This window comes from Zootoca vivipara, chromosome 16 (assembly GCF_963506605.1).
Source record: "Zootoca vivipara chromosome 16, rZooViv1.1, whole genome shotgun sequence".
Lineage (NCBI taxonomy): Eukaryota > Metazoa > Chordata > Lepidosauria > Squamata > Lacertidae > Zootoca > Zootoca vivipara.
This window is the reverse complement of record NC_083291.1, coordinates 6,391,691-6,416,666: the sequence shown is the minus strand read 5'-3', so window position 1 is coordinate 6,416,666 and position 24,976 is coordinate 6,391,691. Positions and strand designations below refer to the sequence as shown.

General features: G+C 47.5%; 1 protein-coding gene across 1 annotated transcript; it reads left to right on the top strand.

The window, feature by feature from the left end:
- Positions 1–12,052: 12,052 nt before the first annotated feature.
- On the top strand, positions 12,053–24,899 carry LOC118075243 (thioredoxin-like). Its single transcript, XM_035097141.2, has 5 exons — positions 12,053–12,091; positions 14,807–14,911; positions 23,077–23,136; positions 24,516–24,581; positions 24,837–24,899. Exons 1-5 carry the CDS (start codon positions 12,053–12,055, stop codon positions 24,897–24,899), a joined length of 333 nt encoding a protein of 110 aa, XP_034953032.1.
- The last annotated feature ends 77 nt before the right edge of the window (positions 24,900–24,976 follow it).

The window sequence follows — 24,976 nt, the reverse complement described above, 5'->3', positions numbered from 1 at the left end:
CCTTTACCTTTTAGGTTTGCAGAACTGTTAAAAAGAAGGAGAAAACAGTCGAATGAGGACTGAGTATGGTTGGTGGCCATAGAATGCTGGCTGGCCAACCAAGAGAAGAAAAACTGAAAACCGGGGAGAGGAGACATCTTAGAAATCGTAGAACTGTAGAGTTGGAAGGGATCCCAAGGGCCATCTAGTCCAGCCCCCTCTGCAATGCAGGAAGTCTCCTGCCCACAGCCGTCCCTTGCTGGACCCGAATCCCCAAGCTTCTGGTTAACAGCCAGACACACTCATTGTACCACGGGCTCCTCGGCTGGCAAGAGCCCTGAAGAGCGGTGCTGCAACATTCATTTGCAGATCATGACACCCTACAGCTATAATAAGCAATCAAAACAAGGCAACGCTTCATAAGCCACAGCACTAAGCAATGTGTTTGGGGTGGAGCACAGTGACCCATGTAGCCATGCGCTATCACAAACACCCAAGCTGAGCTTGTACACTGGATGGTTCTATCCTGTTACGGAAGGAACACTTCCTGCATGAAGATGCCCTGTAGCATGCCAGGCTGTGATATAGCACAGAAACCGTCATGTTCTAAGGCTAAGCTCTCTGAGCTCTCTTTGCAATTAATTGATCTGGGCTGTTTCTTTGCTGGTCTTCCAGCCGTCTTAAGTGAAAACTCTCCCTAAAACATTTGCACTCCCTAGACCTATTGAATGCACACATAATAGCAATCCCATGGAAACCTTGACGAGTGTATATGAAAAGTGACTCATGGCCACATGCTAGGGCCTGGCAGTGAGAAGGGATAAAATAATTACAGCGTTGTATGTTGTGGGTTTGGCCGAACAGCTTGCTGTTTTCCAACACGGCTACGCCGGCTTGTGGTTGATCTTCAGTCTGGTTTCAGTATTTCAGCCTCCATACCGACACCGACAGCGTGACACAGAAACTCATGATGCTCTGCAGGTGGAAGAAAACGCTTGCTCCAAATCCCCAACACCGCCTCCAGGCCTTTGTTCATCAGAACTGGTTTAAGAGGATTAATGCCATCAGTGGGACTTCAAGCTCTGTGCCACCCCAGCAGTTAATTGCAGGAATCATTAAACAGCATGTAATGTTTATTCTCCGTAACACATGCCTATAGCCTTTTAATGGTATAGAAAGGCTGGTGGCCACACCTAGAGACGCTTCTCTTTCAGATGTTGCCAGAACCTTGATGAGATCTTTAAAGAGTGTCACTGAGCCTGATACAAACTCAGGGGGTGGGTGCAATTCTCTTGCGGGGCGTGGGGAGGAATGGAGAAGGCCTGCTCAACAACAAATGTCCACAAATGAGCTAGGAAGAACACCTCTTTCATTTTACCCAGACCCCATGGGCGTACCCAGCGAGGGGTGGGGGGCAGCTGCCCCCCCGAAGCAAAAAAAAAATGCCGTATTTTACAGACCATAACCCACACTTTTTCCCTCCGAAAACTGAAGGGGAAAAGTCGCTGCAGGTTATGGAAATCGGGCTGTTTTCGCCCCCTCCACGGCTGCAGCCAGCGACAGGAAGGTGGGAGGGGAGAGGAGCTGCCTGAGCTGGGGGTGGTGGTGAACGGGAGCTCCATCCTTCCTTCCCCCCTCTTCCTTCCTTCCTTTCTCTCTCTCTCTCTACCTCCCTCCCTTCTCTCTCTCTCACCCCTTCCTTCCTTCCTTCCTTCTCCCTCTCTCCCTCTCTCTCTCTCTCACACACCCCTTCCCTCCTTCCTTCCTTCCTTCTCTCTCTTCCTTCCCTCCCTCCTTCCTTCCCTCTCTCTTCCCCTCTCTTGCCCCCCCCCCCCAGTTTTGATCCTGGGTACGCCCCTGCCAGATCCCAGCATGGAGAGAGAACAAAATGGAGCAGCCTCAATAATGACTGCATTGGGAAGGCAGAAAGCCATAAATGTGGGCCTGGAAACATGCAGAAGAGAAAGGAACTTTGGGCAGTGGAATAGGGCAGGGAGGAAACTGGTAGTTTGGTACCATTTACAATCCTATGAAAGTTCAGTTAGCAGTAAGGCCCAGCGTGATATACCTGAAGGAGCGTCTCCACCCCCATCATTCTGCCCGGACACGGAGGTCCAGCTCCGAGGGCCTTCTGGCAGTTCCCTCGCTGTGAGAAACCAAGTTACAGGGAACCGGCAGGTTTCACTCTAATAGCTGAGAAGTGTGCTGTTACTGGGAGGTATGAAATTTCAGCATTCATGGACTCAAATTACCAGGGAATCCAACACCGGGCAAAGCTGTCGCTCTTCCCTTGTGGCAACTGGAGCAGAGGACTGGCCCTCCCTGAGCTGGTTTACCTGTGGCAGGTGACACCACCTGGGGGCTCACACAGGTGAATACCAAAAACAAGCAAAACACACTTTCAGCCTTGAATCTTACATACTGCTCTTATTCGCCTTAATAGTCTATCTAGAGATGGTTTTACTTTTTCTTATTTTACACATCGAGTCGTTTGAGTCCACACCCGCAGTCTGAAGTGGTATAACCCAGACATGGGTTTGCCACCTCCCTGAGCATCCCACCCCTAGCATAGAATTGCAGCCTGAGAAGGCATTTTGTTGATCTTAGGCAAATGCTTAGTCCCAGGCTGCGAACCAGGCTGCAAAACGACAACAGTCCAAAGAGAGAGCATTTGCGAAAGCGACAAGAACAGTGCTGTTATTTCTGTATGCCACTACGGCGGCCCGTGTTTTGTTAGCTCAAAAATGGAAAACGAGCGAGGTCCCAACTAAAGAAGAACAGCAACTTAAACTGATAGAATATGCGCAGCTTATAGAATAAGAGAACAAGAAGAACATACATTTAAGATAAATTCAACAGTGTAAATAAGCTTAAATGGCTGTAATAATGGAATACTGAATGGTTTAGTAGTCCATGGGTAGGCAAACTAAGGCCCGGGGGCTGGATCCGGCCCAATCGCCTTCTAAATCCGTCCCGCGGAGGGTGTGGAAATCAACATGTTTTTACATGAGTAGAATGTGTGCTTTTATTTAAAATGCATCTCTGGGTTGTTTGTGGGGCATAGGAATTCGTTCATATTTTTTTCCCGAAATATAGTCCGGCCCCCCCACAAGGTCTGAGGGACAGTGAACCGGCCCCCTGCTGAAAAAGTTTGCTGACCCCTGAATGAACTATTATTTTGTGAAGCACCCTAGGATCTATGGGTATAGGGCAGTATACAAATTTGATCAATAATAATAATCCATGCCCTTCTTTCAGCAAATAAAAGCCTGCAAGGCATATTATTATTATTTATTGAATTTATATACCGCCCAATACCCGGGGGCCTCAGGGCGTCTCACAGAATAAAATCAAGATATAAAACCACAACATACATAATAAAAATAAAAACAACAACCCAATAGCCCACCACCACCAAAAAAACCCATATTTTAAAAGGGCATGTTGTTGTTTAGTCGTTTAGTCGTGTCCAACTCTTCGTGACCCCATGGACCAGAGCACGCCAGGCACTCCTGTCTTGCACTGCCTCCCGCAGTTTGGTCAAACTCATGTTCATAGCTTCAAGAACACTGTCCAACCATCTCGTCCTCTGTCATCCCCTTCTCCTAGTGCCCTCCATCTTTCCCAACATCAGGGTCTTTTCCAGGGAGTCTTCTCTTCTCATGAGGTGGCCAAAGTATTGGAGCCTCAGCTTCAGGATCTGTCCTTCCAGTGAGCACTCACGGCTGGATAGGTTTGATCTTCTTGCAGTTCATGGGACTCTCAAGAGTCTCCTCCAGCACCATAGGGCAGTATACAAATTTAATAAATAATAACAATTCCATAAAAGGGCATAGGATTAACCAGTTCAACCAAAGGCCTGGTTAAAAAGGAACGTTTTTGCCTGGCGGCTAAAATGGAGGCGCCAGGCGAATGTCAACAAGCAGCAAAGCCAAAACAAAGAAAACTTCTGTGAAACTTTTACTACCTCTTAACTAAACATAGATCTTCTTTAAAAATGAGTCATTAAAGCAATGGTAACCGGTCAGTTGGCATTTCTTATTTACTTGTACTGGGTGTTGCCGAACAGGGAATTTCTGCAGATGCAGCGTTTCTCATTCTTGCACGATAAGAAACCTCACCAATCATTGCACTTCTCTGCCGTTAGGAAAGCGACAGGCATCTGCCCTCCTTTCCAGGGGGGTCATTTAAGCTCACCTGCAGCTCAAGGCACAGGAGTGAGCGCTTCCTTCCGCGCCTTTTTTTGGTGGGAACTGTCTACAATGGTTTGCAGAGTCAGTCCTGGGGCATTTTTCTGCTGGAGGCAAATGCCAAAATGGAAAATAAGCGCTCTCTCGTTGCATGCACAGAATCCAGCCAAACTGGCAACTAAACCTGACCTCAATATCTGCAGCAGGAAAGAACCCACCCACCCACTTGAAGGCAGCAGGCAGGAGTGTCAGAAGTTGGTGTGAATGGTGTCCCAAAACTGGGCTCAAGGTTAAGGGGTCCATGTGCAAGATTGGCTGCTGGCAACGGAGTGTAGCTTAAAACTGTTATAAGAATATGAATTTCACACATTCAAATATCATTTTCAGTTTTATTTCACTTTCAAAAAAAATCCAGTTTGCCCATATGCAATTAACAGAACGGTTATGAAAACCGTGAATAAAATAGTTTTATTGATTCCATGAAGGTTATTTTGATTTCTTATTTAAAGTACTAAACAAATACGGATGCCATCGTTAAATGTATGAAATGTGTTCGTTTTGTTCAATGATAATGATTTTAGCTCAATTTTGCCATGGATTAATCCATTGCATGGATATGATTTTGTGAAATTGGGGTGTTTATTGGAGCTTCAACTTAATTAAACTGAGTTAAATCACTTTCAGAAAACATAGTTATATATTGTAACCAGTGCAGGCTCTCCTATTAGGGCTACTGGGGCACAGTGTTCTCAATGAGAAAGTTTTTTTAAAAAATTTAAACATCTCCTCCCCCCTACACAAATAGGTGTCAGGAACGTGCCCCCCCCCAGAGCACAGGGGATGAGTTAGACTCAGAGATTGAACTAAGTGAATGAGGGACCGACTCTGCAGATGGGAACTGGTTGACAGAATCGAGAGAGAGCAGCCCTACCCCCCTTTCCAGAGAAGACTCTATTAGCTCACAAGAAGAGGAAGAGTTGGAAGGCAGTCAGAGCATTGCTAGGCAAACAGCAGATAAGCGGAGGTCTGAATCTGTGTCGAGTGAGAGTGGGGAGAAGCGAGGAAGGGGGGAGGTCAGCCTCTTAGGCGTTTAGGTAAAATCAGAAGGCAATGGAAGGGCAAGAGGGGAAAGGCGTCTGGTGTCCTTCCTGCTGTGGGAGGGGCAAAGCTTCAGACTGACCAACAAAAATAAATGTGAGCAGGCGAGAAGTCAGGCTCTGGGTGTGTCTTTTTATAAATAAACATACATAAAATTGCCGGAGAGTCATTACTTCTTATCGGGGCTTGCTTGCTGCCCAGAGAAGCATTATAGTAGAAGCATTTATTTCCAAGCCCTGTTCTTTGGTCAATTAGCTCTCTGCACCGTGCAACCAACCCTAACCCAAAAGTATAGTCATGGCAAAAATGTCCCTCCCATATCTCTGGGAAGAAAAACCATGGACTGGTATTTGTGGTACCTCAGGTTACAGACCCTTCAGGTTACAGACTCCGCTAACCCTGATATAGTAGCTCGGGTTAAGAACTTTGCTTCAGGATGAGAACAGAAATTGTGCAGCAGCGGCAGCAGGAGGCCCCATTAGCTAAAGTGGTACCTCTGGTTAAGAACAGTTTCAAGTTAAGAACGGACCTTCAGAACGAATTAAGATCTTAGCCCGAGGTACCACTGTATCCGGTTTGTGCCTTTCTAGTCCTTGACCAGGTTCAGACCTTGCTGACCAGCTTCAGCAAGGCTACTGCATCTGGTGACTTCAGAGTGTGCTCTGGGATGCCCTTATCCACACAGGGTTGGCCCTGCTTTTAGACAAGATTTTACACACACACAGTCTATTTAACACTTAAAAAGGGGAAGGGGTTGTTTCATTTAAGCCAAGGCACATCAGAACATTTCTGCAATGCATAGCTCAGGTTTTCAGAAGGATGTGGAGTCAGTCGATGTGATATCCAGACAGGCCAAACAGAGCCCAAACGTCATCTTAGGAATTCACTGAGACATTGTCACACCTGCATTCTGACATGGGACCATCTAGAATTCTACCGCTTGATTCTACATTCCAGGTAGAATGTTATTTCTGGCCACATTCCAGCCCTGTTCCTGCTCTGGCGCCTTCACCCCAAGAGCCTCAATTGTCACACCAGACATTTAAGGAAACCTGCTGTGACTCCTATGAGCATAAATGGCAACTCTGAGAGGTAAAGGTAAAGGACCCCTGGACGGTTAAGTCCGGTCAAAGATGACTATGAGGTTGCAGAGCACATCTTGCTTTCAGGCCGAGGGAGCCAGCATTTGTCCACAGACAGCTTTCTGGGTCATGTGGCCAGCAGGACTAAACCGCTTCTGGTGCAACGAAACACTGTGACAAGTGCCAGAGCGCACGGAAACCCGCCACAGCAGTACCCATTTATCTACTTGCAGTGGTGTGCTTTCGAACTACTAGGTTGGCAGGAGCTGGGACAGAGCAACAGGAGCTCACCCCATCGCCGGGATTCAAACCGTCGACCTTCCGATCGGCAAGCCCAAGAAGCTCAGTGAGCTAGACCACAGCACCTCCCGCTTGTTGCTCATCCACAGCAAACATTGAGCACTAGGCTCTTGCGCTGTTTGGTTGCTCGATGGGAAATCCATCTGGGTTACGGCATCTCTTGTGAAGAGCCGCTCAGACCATGTTGGGCATCAGGAAAGGACAGAAATACGGAGGTTTCGGCACTGTTTGAATGGAGGCATCCAGGAAATAAAGACATCCACTTGGGGGCAACAGTGACAGGGGCGTAGCCAGGATGAAAATCAGGGAGGGCAAGGGGCGGGGCCAAGGGGCGGGGGAGGGGCCACAGTGGGGTAAGGAAAGCTCCCTTTTCCCTTGCCAGCTTTCCCTCCTCCCGCCCCGGCGATGGCGGAGGGGGAGGAGGGGATCGGAGCAGCCCGATTTCAGGCTGCTCCGACTCCCTCCTCCCCCTCCGCGATCGGCAGGGGCGAGGGGGAGCCAGGATCAGCCCGAATTTGGGCTGCTCCGACTCCCTCCTCCCCCTCCGCGATCGGTAGGGGCGAGGTGGAGCCAGGATCAGCCCGGAATCGGGCTGCTCCGACTCCCTCCTCCCCCTCCACGATCGGCAGGGGCGAGGGGGAGCCAGGATCAGCCAGAAATCGGGCTGCTCCGATCCCCTCCTCCCCCTCTGCAATCACCGGGGCAGGTGGAGGGAAATCCCCAGAGCCGCGCAAAGCGGTTGCCTGGCTTTCCCTCCACCCGCTCCACAGCCAGCCAGGGAGAAGGGAGACGGCACCGGGCGGGAAGCGGCCCTGCTTCTAGGGGGGGCAATTGCCCCCTCCTGCCCCCCCTGCCTACGCCCATGAACAGTGAGGATGACAGGAGGGGTTTAGCTGGCTCGCTCCCATTTCTCACAGGACAGGTGTGACGAATTGACACAGTTTTGAAATGTTTATTCCTACCTGGCTGGAAAAGAGTTAATCCACCTCCAGCCTGACTGACATAACATTCTGATGGGGGCGGGACTGTTCCCGGTTTAAAAGGAGGGAGTGTCGGTTTGGTCAGTTAGGGAGAGGGGGAGGGAGTGGTGTGATGTGTAGAAAGTTGAGAGGTCAGGAGAGTGGGAATGTAGATGTGGTTTAGGAGAACTTGAGGTTAAAGGTTTGACAGAGTTATTGTACAAATGAAACAAAGCTGATAAACACATTAAACGATAAAGACACTACTATGTTTTAAGATAATAAAATTTCATCTGTTTTTTGCCAAGAAGAATCGTCTTTATTGTTCCAGCGGGGTATCAGAACTCACAGCAGTGGTGGCTCAATAGAGGACAAAACTTACCTCAGGAATAGAGGCGACAGTTTGTGTCTTAGAGCTACACTGAGGAGGCTTAGGAGGGTAACCTGGGGTGCCACGAAGTTGCCAGAGTGGAAAGGGCAAACTTTTACAGTGGGGAATCAAACTGAGTGAGACCCTTTACTGTAGGCAAGAGGTTATTCCGTCAAACAGCCTAGAGTTTCTTAAGATACCAGGCCATGTAAGCTGGAAGACACTCTTTACTAAGAAACCCACAAGTAAAAAGGGGTTTATTTTAAGGCGGCAGGAGAAGAGGGTGGGTGGTTTCACCTCTGGTTTCCTGTGTCGCATTTTAGTAGTAGAGAGTGGGACATTTCGTCACAACAGGCTACAACACTCCCTTAATTTATTCCTTCCTTTAGGCTCTATTGCATTAGTGACAGTGACAATATTCTGAAATAAGACAGACGTAATAATTACAGCCTGACAACACAAAAAGCTTTCCATCACTCTCATTTTTAAGGCTATGTACATGCTTCACCGCTAAAGTACATTTGAAGCAAATTTGCATGATTCCATGTTAGGTTAAATTGTTTTGCTATTAAAAAACAAAAACTGATGTGCATAATTTATGCTGGTTTTACTAGCTATGGCAGGAAGCAAGCCAGGTGCCCTGAAGGCCCATTCACAACCCCTGGAAATGTTACTTGGCTTTATCTCTGGTTTCTGAGATTACAGTATATAACACATCCACACCTTCAAGTATATATCTTCACAGCATAAGGTCTAGATATTGTCTTTCTAAAAAGAAATGAAAGCTGAAATTCCTAGGAAGCCAAAATCTCCATCCAGGACCACATTTCGTACTCCTGCAAAATGGTAGCATTTACTCAGCCCTGGTGGAAAGTCCTCACATTAATTTTAAACTCCCGGAGACATTTCAAACAGCAGGAAATGGTTGACACTCGCTGCTAAAAGAAAAAATGTGCTAAGCAGATCACTATCAACAGAGCAATATTAAAAGTTCCAATGCATTTAAGCAGTAAGACCTGTTTGACTTATGGTGAGTTGTTTACTGCAAGTTACATTGTGAGAAAAACAGGATTTTAACAAAGTCGGCAGTACTGAGTCCCACTGACTTCAATGCTTAACTTTCTCCTATCGTGAAATCAGAGGGAATTAGAAGCCAACAGGATAAGCATCTTCCCTTCCATTGCTCTCCCTTCTTCATCTGCTGTTTCTTAAGCATTTATGTGCCATGCACAGAGATGGTGCTATATCAATAAATCAAGCCTCTTACATTTGCACTATAAAGTGTTGGCTAACTAACAAATCCTTTTAATACTGGATAGGAGGATGGAGTAAGGAGACGTCATCCTTCATTCCAGGAGACTCTCACACATATTTTATTTTATTTTTATTCTTTTGGGTTTTCTCAGAATTGCTGGTACCTTTACAGTCCTCCATGGAACGAAGTTCCTGACTTTCGTACCTTCCCCAAAATGCGGGTTTTTGGAAGCCACGCCCGAAAAAAGCACAGCCCAAAATCGTGCAAAATTGTGGCAGCCATTTTGGCGGCTGTCCTCTCGGGAGAAAAAACTGCTCCGTTTTCTCCCAGGACAGTTGACAGGTATGGACTTTTTATTTCAAAATTCTGGTACCCAGGTGAGGCAAAAGGCAGAGTCTTGGGCAGGTTGCGGTTATGCAAGGCAGCCGTTGTGAAACATCTCCCTGCAGGAGATCACTACCATGTTGCTAAAGGTAAAGGGACACCTGACCATTAGGTCCAGTCGTGACCGACTCTGGGGCTGCGCGCTCATTATTGGCCGAGGGAGCCGGCGTATAGCTTCCAGGTCATGTGGCCAGCATGACAAAGCCGCTTCTGGCGAACCAGAGCAGCACATGGAAACACCATTTACCTTCACACTGTAGCGGTTCCTATTTATCTACTTGCTTTTTGACGTGCTTTCGAACTGCTAAGTTGGCAGGAGCTGGGACCAAGCAACGGGAGTTCACCCCGTCACAGGGATTCAAACCGCCAACCTTCTGATCAGCAAGCCCTAGGCTCAGTGGTTTAACCCACATCGCCACCATGTTGCTAGGAAGGGACAAATAGGCCAGTTTTTATTTCTCTCACTTCCTTGTTTTTCTAATCTTAAAATCAATTCTCTACATTTCTGCAGCATTGCGGATGTTAAAAAAAAACAAAACTCATGAAAATTCCACAACATTTTAGTGTGAATTTCTCCTGATACATTTATTATTATGAAATATGAATATGTGCATATTTTGCAAGCCATTTCCCCTAACAGAAGGTATGTTACTGGGGTGTTATGGGAGAAGCAGCCAGGCAGAGACCGTTCCCACACGGCTATGACTCAGGTTTAAGAGCCATTCTGAGGTGAACGAGAGTTCCAAGAAAGGAAAGTAAATGGAAGCTGTCCGTCTCCTTTCTGCTTCCTATAATACTTCCATTAAAACTTAATGGATTCTCCAACCTTACATCACCTCTGTTTACCAGCACCTGAACTGATGATACACACTGCAGAGCTGACAACTTAAAGGGCTCCAACGAGATGCTCAGCACTATCCCATCCAGGGTCCCATTCATTCGTTTCTAAACCCAATTCCCTCAAGCTTCCCTACCGTTGTAGAAACTAGATGGCCTCTTTCACGACACTCCTAAATATAAGGGATTGGGGCACATCATCATAATTATTATTATTCTAGCCAGATTCCTCACACCTAGAAAACTAACGTGCTTTTGAAGCTTCAGCCCATCCTTCATTAAAGTAACCTTTATTTGTGTGTGTAGACCAGGCATCCCCAAACTTCGGCCCTCCAGATGTTTTGGACTACAGTTCCCATCTTCCCCGACCACTGGTCCTGTTAGCTAGGGATCATGGGAGTTGTAGGCCAAAACATCTGGAGGGCCGCAGTTTTGGGGTGCCTGGTGTAGACCCTTTAACCATCCCCAAATAAATTCAGTCAAGACTCAAATTTTTGGTTTGGTTTTTGGCAGAATTTAACTCAGGGGTCAGCAAACTTTTTCAGCAGGGGGTCGGTCCACTGTCCCTCAGACCTTGTGGGGGGCCAGACTATTTGGGGGGGGGATGAACGAATTCCTATGCCCCACAAATAGCCCAGAGATGCATTTTAAATAAAAGGACACATTCTACTCATGTAAAAACACCAGACAGGCCCCACAAATAACCCAGAGATGCATTTTAAATAAAAGGACACATTCTACTCATTAAAAACATGCTGATTCCGGGACCGTCCGTGGGCCAGATTTAGAAGGCGATTGGGCCGCATCCGGCCCCCGGGCCTTAGTTTGGGAACCCCTGATTTAACCAATCAAGTGAGTGGTTGCATAGGCTCTGGTTCAACTAGCTCCCTGCACCCTTGTAGACAGCGCTGACCCTGGGTACCAACCATAGGTCAGCCTTGGGTGAACACCTGGGACAGTGGCAAGCAGGGGGGGGTCTGCTAGGCCTCCACCCAGATGTCCCCTGGACTCAGGCTCATGGCACAACCCCTCTCAGGGTTGACCAACCAAAGAGTCCCAGGATTCCTTTAATGGAATACCCATCGCATAGGGATGGCCAGACCATTCTGCCAACCCTATCACCTGAACCAGAGCCTAGCCGCAACCTTACAAGTTGTGACGATTTGCTACGCGGCAGGCGAAACCCAAATGTCACCAGCCAATCTGCCAAGTGGGGAAAATTCCTGCCGTGCCCCTGTCCCAACGACAGGTGACACACGGCGGCATAGCAAGGTTAAGCGCGCAAGCCCTAAATATAGGGAGAGGTGGGTGGGTGTTCCGATGCACTGGCCCAAAAGAGGAAGCTCGGGGAAATCCGGCCCTGAATGCAACCCACTCCAGACCCTCCCCAGTGACAGCTGGGGGGGCCCCTCCATGAACGCCAACATCTTGCTTGGCCACGAGAAGTAATTGTGTAGCTGAAGATTGAGAGGCTTTGAGCTGGCACACTTCTCTATGTCATAAAAGCATCCTGGCAACCTGATCTGACTTTGAATCACCTGCTGATGATAAAAATTTCGGGGGGGGGGGAGAAGAGAAAATAGCTTGAAGAGGACCTAATGGAGGAATCTGCGGTGCTACCGAATATACACAATCGGGCAAGTGTTTGAATTCATGCTATTATAGAATTAGCTTGACGTCTCATCGAAAGCCAAGTAGATAACTGGAAGAAATTCAGCCAAAGCTGGCCAAATCTGCAGTAATTGATTAATAAGCATTTTCCCCCTCTCACTCCCCCACCCTCAGATTGCTCAGTACCTTGTAAACGGCTGAGCCTAGGGTTGCCATACGTCCGGAATTTCCCTGACATATCCGGAATACTGCAGCTACAAGCAGTGTCCGGGGGGGGGGGTTGCCGAAACGTCAGGAAAAATCCAGGCGTATGGCAGCCCGTGTCTTCTTTGTGATTTTGGAAAAGGGGAAAGCTCCTTCCAGATTTTCACTTTTGGGAATATGGCAAACCTAGCTGAGTCTGTATCTTTAGAGCTCAACAGGCAATCATAGCCATGTCTTCTCCAAAGCAAATTCCCCTTGAGTTCCGTGAAGAACGTCATCATAAGTAAGAGGTAAGTTTTTAAGAAAAAAAGAAAGAAAAGAAAATAATCACAGTTTATCATTTTAAAATGTATTGGGTCTTGCTTTTGGTCCAATCATGACCAAGCAGTTTTACAGAAAACTCAACTCCAGTTTTTGGTGAATTTTCTCCTGTCTTGGGGCAACTTGGCAAAACAGTTCTCTTCATCTGTGTGCTTTAATTTGACATCTAATTCTTCTTTCTCTTTGACCACGGGTATCGGCCTAGGTTTTTGAGCACTCAAAAACCTGGTTTTTGAGCATTCATTCTGATTCGCTGGTGCAAAGTTTGTGGGGAGGTTAGATGACACCATCTAATTACTGAGTATTCATTTCAATTTGCTGGTGAGGTGGTTATACAACAACAACAACAAAACAACCGTATATTGTGAGGACCATGCCTGTACACAAATATCAACACAACAATAATTAAAAATGTTAAAATTCATTACATACTATCCCAACAAAACCTTCATCCCACAAAACAGAAAGAGAAGGGAAACAAGCAACGAGTTAAACAGACGATGAAGGGGTCTTTACTTTATCATCCATAAATCTTTCCCTGGCTTTCATGGCCTTCATCACAAAGACCGCTACCACATGGGTAATTCGTGGGTTAGCATCAACTAACAAAATTTTTACTCTATCTTCAGGATTGATTATAGAGTTGGGTATAGTTTGCAGCATCGCGTCTCTAAAGCCCAAGTAAATGGGGCAATAGAGGAGGTAATGTATAAGATCCTCTTTAATTTTCATGGAGCAAGGGCATAAACGGTGTTCTGCTGGGATTTTTGTAAATCTACCGGTCAGGTATGCAGTTGGCAATGTTTGAAACCGGGCCATGGTGAAAGCTCACCGAAGGGTGGGATCAGTGATATCCACCAGGTAGTTAGCACAGATTTTGACTGCCTTTACTCGGGGGAACCAGTAGGAAAACCCAGAATTTTTTATCTTTGTGGTGTCTAAAAAGGCGTCTTTTTCAAATATCCATTCCCGAACTTTATCAGGGCTCCACAGTTTGAGAGTATTAAACTCGGGTAGATTGTATCTGGATACAATATCTAATAGGTTTAGACGCCAAGTAGTATTATGTTGAAAAGATACAAAGGCTTGTTTAGCCAATAAGGTGTTTGAGGGGTGATGATACAAAGTTTGGGGAGACTGAATGCCAGTGGAGAGGGGGCCCACCGACAAAAATGGGTGGAGCAATGGATACGGCTCTTACCTTTGTGCAGCTGGTTATTTGAAGTCAGAGGTTTCCACACGAACACTCCTTTTCCATCCTCTACACAGGCAAGTAAGGAGAATTATCTCAGTTCAAGGGCTCATCCCAGCCAGGCTAAAATCACCTGAGGAGGTCATAGAGTCAGTGGGAAAGGGTAACCTGGTGAAGAGGTATGGCCCTAGAGAGAGTCCTGAGGGCCAGATAAGAGAGCCCTAGAGGGTTACGGTCAGTCCCTGGTCCAGAGGCTCCCCCCGTCTTGTGTTATGTGATCTACCGTGTTTCTCCTAAAATAAGACACGTCTTATATTTATTTTTCCTATAAAAAAACACATCGCGGCTTATTTTCGGGGGATGTCTTATTTTTTATTAAGCATGGTACAGCATTGTTACTGTAAGTATGGTACGGGGCTTTCTTGCGCCGCCCGCTGAGCCCACTGCTGGGTCCCTGGGCTTGACGCGGTGCGGCGTGGCGCGGTGCGGCGTGGCGCGGCGCGGCTGGGGCTGCTGCCGGCTCCTGCCGGTGGCTGCGGCTTCGCGCGCCGCCCGCTGAGCCCACTGCTGGGTCCCTGGGCTTGACGCGGTGCGGCGCGGCGCGGCTGGGGCTGCTGCCGGCTCCTGCTGGCTGCTGCGGCTTCGCACGCCGCCCGCTGAGCCCACTGCTGGGTCCCTGGGCTTGACGCGGTGCGGCGCGGCGCGGCTGGGGCTGCTGCCGGCTCCTGCCGGCTGCTGCGGCTTCGCGCACCGCCCGCTGCCGGGTCCTGGGGCCCGTTCAGTCGGAGCTCGGCACATCACTGTGCTGGGGCTCCCGCTGGGCTGGGGCTCGGCGCGGCGCGCGCTGCTGCGTTTGCCGGCTCCTGCTGGGTCGGGTAGGTACCAGTACCCCCAACATGTCTTATTTTGGGGGGATGTCTTATTTTTTTGCCTTTAAAAGATCGTGCCATGGCTTATTTTAGAGGCACGTCTTATTTTAGGAGAAACACGGTACTGACTGCCTGTGCCCTTGCTTTCCAAACAGAAAGAATTCGATGATCTACTAAAGAATGCAGGACCCAAGCTGGTGGTTGTCGACTTTTCAGCAAAATGGTGCGGGCCTTGCAAAATGATCCGTCCTTTGGTTCACGTAAGTAAGTCTCGTGTTACGGGCCCTTCCGCGGTGCAAGGAGAAAATGTGGTTCCATTGCTGCCCTGATTTTGCTTTGCAACTGAGCCCATTCTCCCTTGGGATCATCGAAGGCTGTCTTGCACCAGCTCACATCCGTCTAACTTGGTGTTTTGTGCTGTGGCTGACAGCTGTTCTCCAGGGTCGCCGGTGCCTAGGTTCTTTCACATCACCTCTTACCTGTTTCATTGTAACACTGGAGATGCCAGGGATTGAATCTGGAATCTTCTTCTACCACTGAGCTACAGTCCTTTGCTATCTTCTATGCCTCAACATGCTTCCCATGTTGTCTCCCGCTTCCTTCAAACCTCTGCTCAGAACACACCTTTCCTATTAAGTCTTTGGATTATCTCTGAATCCTCACCCCCCAAACAAAAGAAGAATTAGTTCCTCATATTCATCCCTTGCCAACCTTGCCTCAGCCTCTTATCGTTCCATTTCTTGTTTCATTTTCCTCACCTCTCAGACTTTACACTGTGAGCCACTTTTCCTCGTTTCTCTCACAGCAATAGTGGGAGAAGGGCCTCCCTTGGTTTCTGCCGCCTGAGGCAGCTGCCTCAGTCTGCCTCATGGGTGAGCTGGCCCTACTATTTAGTTATCATTTCAGACAGTGCAAGGAACAAATAAGCCAACTGAGCTGACAGTTCCAAAACAGAAGAAGAGAAAAATAATAATAATTGTGGATGTCCCAGCTCGACTCCTCAGATGGGGCACTGAAGTTCCAGTTCTATGTAGTTATCAGCTGAAATTAGACAGCCTCACGTGATAATGTTTAGGTGCCTACTGAGGATATTTTTGTTTAAGAAGGCTCCACCCAAGGTGTAACCCAGTCATTTATCGAAGATTAAGTGCACATCCACAGAAATGATTTTGTTGCTGGAATTACTTTCTTGCTTTTAGCGCTTGATTTTGTGGCAAAAAAGGTAAAAAGGTAAAGGACCCCTGGAGGGTTAAGTGCAGTCAAAGGCGACTATGGGGTTGTGGTGCTCATCCCGCTTTCAGGCTGAGGGAGCCGGCGTTTGTCCAGAGACAGCTTTCTGGGTCATGTGGTCAGCAGGACTAAACCACTTCTGGTGCAGCGGGACACCGTGATGGAAACCAGAGCACACGGAAACACAGTTTACCTTCTCGCCGCAGTGGTACCTATTTATCTACTTGCACTTTGACATGCTTTCGAACTGCTAGGTTGGCAGGAGCTGGGACAGAGCAACGGGAGCTCACCCCGTCGCGGGGCATCAAACCACCGATCTTCTGATTGGCAAGCCCAATAGGCTCAGTGGTTTAGGCCACAGCGCCACTTGCGTCCATTTTTGTGGCAGTGCTACAGCATACGTTTAAAGCACTCTCATGCCTCCAAGAATCCTGGAAACTGCAGTCTGCCCCTTGCAGGGCTACAATTCCCAGCACCCTCAACAAACCTTGGTTCTCAGGATTCTTGTTGGGAGGCGTGTGCTTCAAAACCTCAGGGTCTTGTTCAATTTTTCTCTTGGACGCCACTTCCGTGGCTTCATGTTTTGAAGCAGTTTATAAATTCATCAAGTAAATAAATAAGTCATAGGATGGTCGAGTTGGAAAGGACCTCGGGTGTCATCTAGTTCAGCCTCCTGCAATGCAAGACTGCTGCCCACAGCTGTCTCTGGGTGGGCTTGAACCACCGACCTTCTGATTTACAGCCAGACATGCTGAGCCATTGCTCCCAGAGAGTGCTGGAAGAGAAGAAGAAGAAGAAGAAGAAGAAGAAGAAGAAGAAGAAGAAGAAGAAGAAGAAGAAGAAGAAGAAGAAGAAGAAGAAGAAGAAGAAGAAGAAGAAGAAGAGGAGGAGGAGGAGGAGGGGGAGGGGGGAGGGGGAGTTTGGATTTGATACCCCACTTTGTCACTACCCTAGGGAGTCTCAAAGCAGCTAACAATCTCCTTTCCCTTCCTCACCCACAACAAACACTCTGTGAGGTGAGTGAGGCTGAGAGACTTCAGAGAAGTGTGACTAGTCCAAGGTCACCCAGCAGCTTCATGTGGAGGAGCGGGGAAGCGAACCCGGTTCACCAGCTTACGAGTCCACCACTCTTAACCACCACACCACGCTGGCAGCCCTGTATGCCAACATGAAATCCTCACCCAAATCAAGTCCATGTAGCTCAAGGAGATCATAGGGTGGTCGTAGCTATACTGGTTGTGAACAGCCAAGTGATAAGCCAAGTGAAAATCAGCAGCTGAAGAATCTCCAAGTGATGGGAGAAAGTGTACCTGTTGGATTTCCGCCCACCATGCGGCTGTTAACGGTATAGACACCCCGTGAGGGGACAGAAGGGGGCAGGCCTAGTACCAGCCTGATGTGAATTTGTCTGTTATCGCTTATTCTTTTAAGCAAAGGACTACCTTGGCACCAGGAAGACCTCTCAGTGGGTGATGGGATACCTACAGGCACTCGAGGGATAATAACGAAGTCAGAAATATAGGCATCCGATATTGTGAATCAGCCAAATTGCAGTTTAGGTGGAGAGCAAGTTGCTAATGTGTTTTCCCCGCAACGTTCTAGAGATTGCAACAAAGGGCTTTTAGCAAAGCACTTAAAAAGTGAAGGGAGATCTGGTGTTTGCATGTTAATGAATCAAAGTCAGAGGTCCTTGGGCAATTCTGCTGAATGATTTAAAAGGCAGTGAAATATACTCGGAGTCCCGTAATGACTTCGTGCTCTTTATTGCAGCTTGTAAAACAGTGAATGAAATGCCCCCCCCCTCAGGCTTTTATATACATTATTTACACAATGAGTCCCGTCTGATTGGCTGATTCTGCTTCCCTCCTGGAGCCTGATTGGTCTCCTCCTGCAGGCCAATCAGTTGTTGCATTCTACGATCCTACCAGCCTAATAGGCTGATTAACTTCTTCCTGGAGCCTGATTGGTCTTCTCCTGCAAGCCAATCATTTGTTGCATTCTAGGATCCTACTTGCCTATTGTTCTAGGATCCAAGCTTAGTACATAACAGGCAGCTTCTACAGAAGCATGTCCAGTAAGTCTGCCAAACGTTTCTGCACATCTTCCTGGCCCAACTGTCAGTTAAAGGATACAAACAGTGTCGGCTCACTCCATAGACCCCCAAGTCATTAAAAAGGCCGCCAAAACCCTCTTTAAACAAAAGACCCTCCAAGTGTCCCTATTTTCCAGGGTCAGTCCCGAATTTACAGAAGCCATCCCAGTTTCTGATTTGATCCCGGGATGTCCTGCATTTCCTTAAGATGTCCCTATTTTCATCGGAGAAATATTGGAGGATATGGTAGGATGTCCTGATTTTCTTTCAAGAAATGATGGAGGGTATGGAGTTATCTGACCCCCGAGCCACAACTTTTAGAAGACATCTGTTTGTTTTTATATGTGCTGGAAGTGGCTGAGACAAGCCAACCAGATGGACAAAGTATAATAATAATAATAATAATAATAATAATAATAATAATAATAATGTAAGGTAAAGGTAAAGGTACCCCTGACCATTAGGTCCAGTCATGGATGACTCTGGGGTTGCGGTGCTCATAGGCCGAGGGAGCTGGCATTTGTCCACAGACAGCTTCTGGGTCATGTGGCCAGCATGACTAAGCCGCTTCTGGCGAATCAGAGCAGCGCACGGAAACGCTGTTTACCTTCCCGCCGGAGAGGTACCTATTTATCTACTTGCACTTTGACGTGCTTTCAAACTGCTAGGTGGGCAGGAGCTGGGACCGAACAACGGGAGCTCACCCCGTTGTGGGGATTCGAACCGCCGACCTTCTGATCGGCAAGCCCTAGGCTCAGTGGTTTAGACTGTAGGACATCTCTATTTTCATCCCAGAAATGTTGGTGGGCATGTAAACACCAACAAAACAAGTCTAGCGTAAAGACGGGGGAGTGTGTGTGTGCAAGCACATGTTGTCTTTGACATGGAGCTGCCACTTTAAACCGATATCTTTGTGCCAAGTTACTTTGCTTCCCCCACCCGCCCACCCCTTAGAATATAGGATCTCTTACCCCCGCATCGTGATGTCATTATATCGTGCATTTTCCCACTCCCCAAAAGCAGCCTCCCATGATGTGGGAACATCATGTTCTGATGTTTCCCCCAACCCACCAGAGCAAATTTAGGGGGCATGAGGGGCACACAAAGGGATGAGAAGAAGAAGAAGAAGAAGAAGAAGAAGAAGAAGAAGAAGAAGAAGAAGAAGAAGAAGAAGAAGAAGAAGAAGAAGAAGAAGAAGAAGAAGAAGAGGAGGAGGAGGAGGAGGAGGAGGAGGAGGAGGAGGAGGAGGAGGAGGAGGAGGAGGAGGAGTAGTTTGGATTAGATATCCCATTTTATCACTGCCCGAAGGAGTCTCAAAGCGGCTAACAATCTCCTTTCCCCTTCTCCCCCACAACAAACACTCTGTGAAGTGGTGAGTGGGGCTGAGAGACTTCAGAGAAGTGTGACTAGCCCAAGGTCACCCAGCAGCTGCATGTGGAGGAGCGGAGACGCGAACCCGGCCCCCCAGATTACGAGTCTACCGCTCTTAACCACTACACCACACTGGTGTAGTGTGGGAGGGAGTCGTGTGGCCTGCAACAGCATAGTTGAATTCTGCCATTTGGTTTTTTTTTGTTTCAGTACCTTCTGCACTATTAAAAGTCACGGGAGCCCTGATCTCTTTTGCAAGATTCTGACACAAAGAGATATTCCAGAACTTATCACTTTGCCCTTGAGGCAGTGAGAGAGGGGGATCAAAACCATGATAGTCAACTTCCACTCACAAGGCCATGTGGTGGAGGAATGTCAGCTGCTCTGGGGAAATATAATTTCATTATAGAAGAACCTACAAACGATGCCTTTCCCCTCCATATGAAGAATTATGAATTGTCTGCCTCTTGTTTTCACTCATGCTCACTGTTTGGCACAAGTGTCTCCCTGTAAATGCCATCCCATCCATTCTCATTTGCTGCTTAGCAATGGTCTTAATCAAGCAAACACTAATAACGAAGGGTTTGAACTAAAATCTGTTTCCATTTTTTTAAAAAAAGTGAACGGCAAGAGTTCATCTGTTTCAGACCTCATAACTTCACAGTATATGAAGCTGTGACCAGATGCATAGGATAAAAGGACTTCTGTGATGTAGGTTAAAAGAGGGAATGTGGGCAGGCAACACATATTCCAGATATGTGGGACTACTTCCTGGGCAAAGGAAACTTGCAGCTCTTCTGATGTTCCTGGGCTCCAGCTTCCATCAGTCCTTGCCACCATGGTCAGTGGTCAGGCATGAATGGGAGTTGTTGTTATTGAGTCTCCAGCCTGGGCTCAACTTGTGAGCTCTCTAGGGTGCTCTCGAACCCTGAACTCTTGCCTCGCATTACCCTACTTTCCTCCTTTGCTTTGTTCTGCTTGCTCAAAGTGGAACCTTTGCGTTCAGTTCAGAAACCCTTTACTGCCAGGGCTGTCCGTCGTGTGCAACTGGAAAATGTGGAATAGGGCTTTGGGTGGCCAGGTGAAGAAGAGGACGAGGCTTCTGCCCCTTTCGTAGATGTACAGATTTGAAGGAGGTTCAGAAGATGTAGGTGAAGGCTGCAGTGGTAATCGTAGGGCTTCGTTTGAGAGTGGAGGTTTTCAAGTTGTATTCTGAGGAACTCACATTCACCGGATAGCTCATGCCAAAATGAAACTCTCACTTATAAAGGTGTCACAAGATTCTTTGTTCTATCCGCCCGAAAGGCTCCCTGGATGCAGTCCAGTCAAAGTTAGTCACTCGTGACTTGAGCCTTGTTGAAGTCAGTGTGGCTTGCCTTCAAGTAAATATAGCTAGGGTTGGGCTGAATCTGACTCATGTCACCAACTATAAAGCCCAAGGACCTTTCCAATGAAAACTAGGAAGAGTCTTGTGGCATTTTAAAAAAGAAGAAGAAGAATTCCAAAGGAAGTGTTGTCATTAAGTAGTTCATTTGAAATCAGTGTGGCTTACTCCTTCCAAGTAAACATGACTAAGAATAAGCTGTGTCCCATTTCACTCAGCAGCTCTTGATGCCATCAGCCAGGTGCCACCAGCCATGGTATCCTTCTGGAGGGTACCATTTTCCGACCGGACTTAGTTGGGAATAATTTTCTGGACAGTGTTTATTGAGTGGATAGCCCTGTGAGAAAAGGAGATCACTGAGGTTTACAGAGGCAGAAGACCTGGCTCGTTCCAAGATCAGTTCTGGTTAGCTAATTAGGCACTACCAGCCACTGAGCCACTTGGGCTTCAAATGATAACTTGATCAAGGGGTGTCCCCAGATAATTAACTTGCCTCTTCAGGATGAGCGCAACTCTATCCCCCCCAAAAGGTCTCATTGCCCAATTCCCACATATGAACTCTGGTCCACCAACAGCACCTCCATCTTGTCAGGAATCAGCTTGTTTTGAGCACCTCACCACCTCCAGACAAAGGTCCAGAATCTGTCTAGCCATACCTGGTTCAGATGATGTAGAGACCGAGCAAAAAGTCATCCGTCTGTCGACAATAGGTAAAGGTAAAGGTCCAATCGTGACCATTAGGTCCAATCGTGACCGACTCTGGGGTTGCGGCGCTCATCTCGCGTTATTGGCCTAGGGAGCCGGCGTACAGCTTCCAGGTCATGTGGCCAGCATGACAAAGCCGCTTCTTGTGAACGAGAGCAGCACACGGAAACGCCGTTTACCTTCCCGCTGTAGCAGTACCCATTTATCTACTTGCCCTTTGAGGTGCTTTCGAAATTGTAGATTGGCAGGAGCTGGGACCGAGCACCGGGAGCTCACCCCGTCACGGGGATTCGAACTGCCGACCTTCTGATCGGCAAGCCCTAGGCTCTGTGGTTTAACCCACAGCGCCACCCGCGTCGACAATACAGAGCCCCAAACTCTCAGATGACTCAACCTAGGGGCTTCATGTAGATGCCAACCAGCATAGCAGACAAGAGGGAACCACATGGGGACCCCATAGCGCAACTGCCAGGAAGCTGAGCAGAAGTCCCTCGGTGCCATTTTCTGCAAGCAGTCCTGCAGGTAGGACTGCAACCACTGTGCCTCTGAGTCTCTACCTGCAGAGCCTCTTCAGAAGTATACCGTGGCTGATGGTCTCAAGCACAGCTGAGTGTGCACTTCCCTAGGTTCTCTTATGATACAGGTTCTCAACCAGGCTGACTAAGGCTGTTTAAGTGCCAAACGGAGGCCTTTAGCCAGGTTGAAACAGGTGGAGATCAGAGGTGGGAAACTGGATTTGGTAGGGGGTGTGCCTTCAAGGGGGCTTTGCTCAGGATTGAATCCAAACCACTTTCTCCAAATGGAGAAGGCAAACTCCCTCAGCAGCCCTAGGATTATTAGTGTGGCCATTCCAGGGGGGCTCCCTGTCAGTGCTAATCAGAAAGCCCCCTTTGCCAAGGAACCTTAAGCTCCCAGTTGTCCCATACCTGTCCTCCACTTGATGTCACAAAGGTCCAGCCACTGCCAGCCTCAGTTGATTCAGATAGTATTGAGATACAGATGGTATTGAGATAGAGCGGAGTGTCATCAGCCTGTTGACCATACTGAGCGGTGTGAGGTTCTTGGAGGTGTCAGCTTGTGCTGTAGGCTGATGTGTTTGCACGACAGCGGGGAAAGGGAGGATCATCCCAGCTTCCTAGACTGTCCTTCTTGTGCTGATCTGTGCTGATATCCCTTCGGTGTTACCCTGATACTCTTAGGGTTACTCGCTCCCTACATCCTTTCCTTCTTCATGCCTTCCTCTTGAGAGCAGACGTATTTTGGACCTCTCTTCTCTTGAGATGCAAGAGCAAGCAAGTCTTGTTGCATCTCAACCTCTCCATCAGATAGAATTAGGGATCTCTCCTATAAAACATGCGGCATTCCCCAACTCTGGCCTAGATAGTCCACTTCTTCCATGCATGCCTGAAGCTGTCCACCTTAATACTTCCTCAACTCTTCAGTTTCTCTCGCAAAATATAGGGGGTACAATTTTATACAGCAGATATAGGAGGTGCCTTACAAATACACACACACAAACACACACACATATGAAAAAGATATCAATGTCAAACGGAAAGGCTTTTGAGCCAAAAAAAAAAGTAGTGGTGTTTTCATTCCTCTGTGCCTGCTAACTAATAGATTTGTTTAATTTTGTTCTGTAGGAGTTGGCTGTTCGGTATGAAAATGTGGTATTCTGCATTGTTGATGTGGACTTGGCAGAGGTAAGCTACTAAAACCAGATGATGTCGAGAATTTCTGTTAGAGTGTAACTACAAAGCAAGACTTTCTAGATCAGGCCAGAGGTCCATTTAGTCTGGTATTGTTTTCAACAGGTGCCTTTAAACAGGGGTGGGTAACCTTTTTGTGCAAATAAAGGCCCCCCTCTGGCAGGGGGGTGTAATCATTTTCATAATTAACCCCCCCCCCAACACAACAACTATGTGACTCTTTTTTTACTGATGGATGACAGCTTTATACCGCTACGGTAGTTATCCTCAGACCATGTACACTTAGAAACTCAGCTGTAAAGGACAGCAGGCAGCAAAATTAAACAAATAAGACTGGGGAACGAAATGCCAACCTTAATTATTTTGCTCCCTCTCTCTTTTTAAGCATGTACAGAGAAGCATAAATTCAGTTTTGAAATCTCTGAGCAGGAATAAAGTTACAATTGTCCATCTACGGTATACAGCCTAACATTTTATCTCAGACCGAAAAAGATTCCAAACTGCCTATTTCCACCGATGCTCAGGCTTTCAGTAGCTGTTTACATGACCCCCCCCCCAAAAAAGTGTGCATTCATAGATAATGTCAACTCTGGTTTGGCCCTTAGACTATAGTAGTAGTAGTAGTAGTAGTAGTAGTAGTAGTAGTAGTAGTAGTAGTAATATATTACTTATACCCCGCCCATCTGGCTGGGTTTCCCCAGCCACTCTGGGCGGCTTCCAACAAGAGAGTAAAAATACATTAAAACATCAGTCATTCAAAAATTCCCTAAACAGGGCTGCCTTCGGATGTCTTCTAAAAACATCAGATAGTTGTTTATTTATTCGACATCTGATGGGAGGGCATTCCACAGGGGTCACCACCAAGAAGGCCCTCTGCCTGGTTCCCTGTATCCTCACTTCTTGCAGGGAGGGAACCGCCAGAAGGCCCTTCAGAGCTGGACCTCAATGCCCAGGCACAACGATGGGGGTGGAGACACTCCTGTAAGCTCTCTGGGGCAGGAATTTATTTTTTCTCTCTTATACTTTGTAAAGTGCCGTGCATCTAATAACAGTGGATGAGGGTGATAGTTGAGAGAAAATGATGCTGGGAAAAGTAGGAGCCGGGGGTACCAAACGGCATCAAACCTTATCTGAACAATTCAAATGTTTAGCAAGAAGAGTTCCTGTTTCGTTTAGGCAATCTGCTCAGATGCGATACTTCCAAATGGAGTATCAAAATTTAAAGAAGTGTGTGGTGCAGCCCTGATAGATACAGTATAAAACACCATACTTTGCTTTCTCCGGCATTTTCTTTAGAGATACTGACAGAATGTCTAGCGTATTTTAATTAGTTCCTTGACCATATGGCATATTGTCCAATCTCTCATCCGCAGGATGTGGCTGACTTTTGCAATATCATCGCTATGCCAACATTCCAGTTCTACATGAAAGGAGAAAAGGTATTTGTGGCCTAGAAACACAGTTTAGTGCTCTAAATTCTGGCTGGGGCTGCCCCTAATCTGCCCCTAATCTGCCAGATTCTGCCCCAGAATGAGCCATTCTAGGAAGGAGGCAACCAAAGAAATCCACTCACGAGTCACCTAATCTCTGACCGGGAGGAGATGGGTGGCAAATCCCTGTGGAACCCGTTGCTTCTCCCAAATTCCTGGAGCTTCGGTTGCTTTCATTTATTTATTTTTTTCTTTCGGTCCCAGATTTTTGAAATCACTGGAGCTCGCCCCAAAAAACTGGAAGAGAAGATTAAAGAGCTGATGTGATCCTTGGAGAAAGCTTCCATGTTAGCAACACGTATGCCAGTACAGTAGAATAAAATACCCAAGGGCCCACGGTCGTG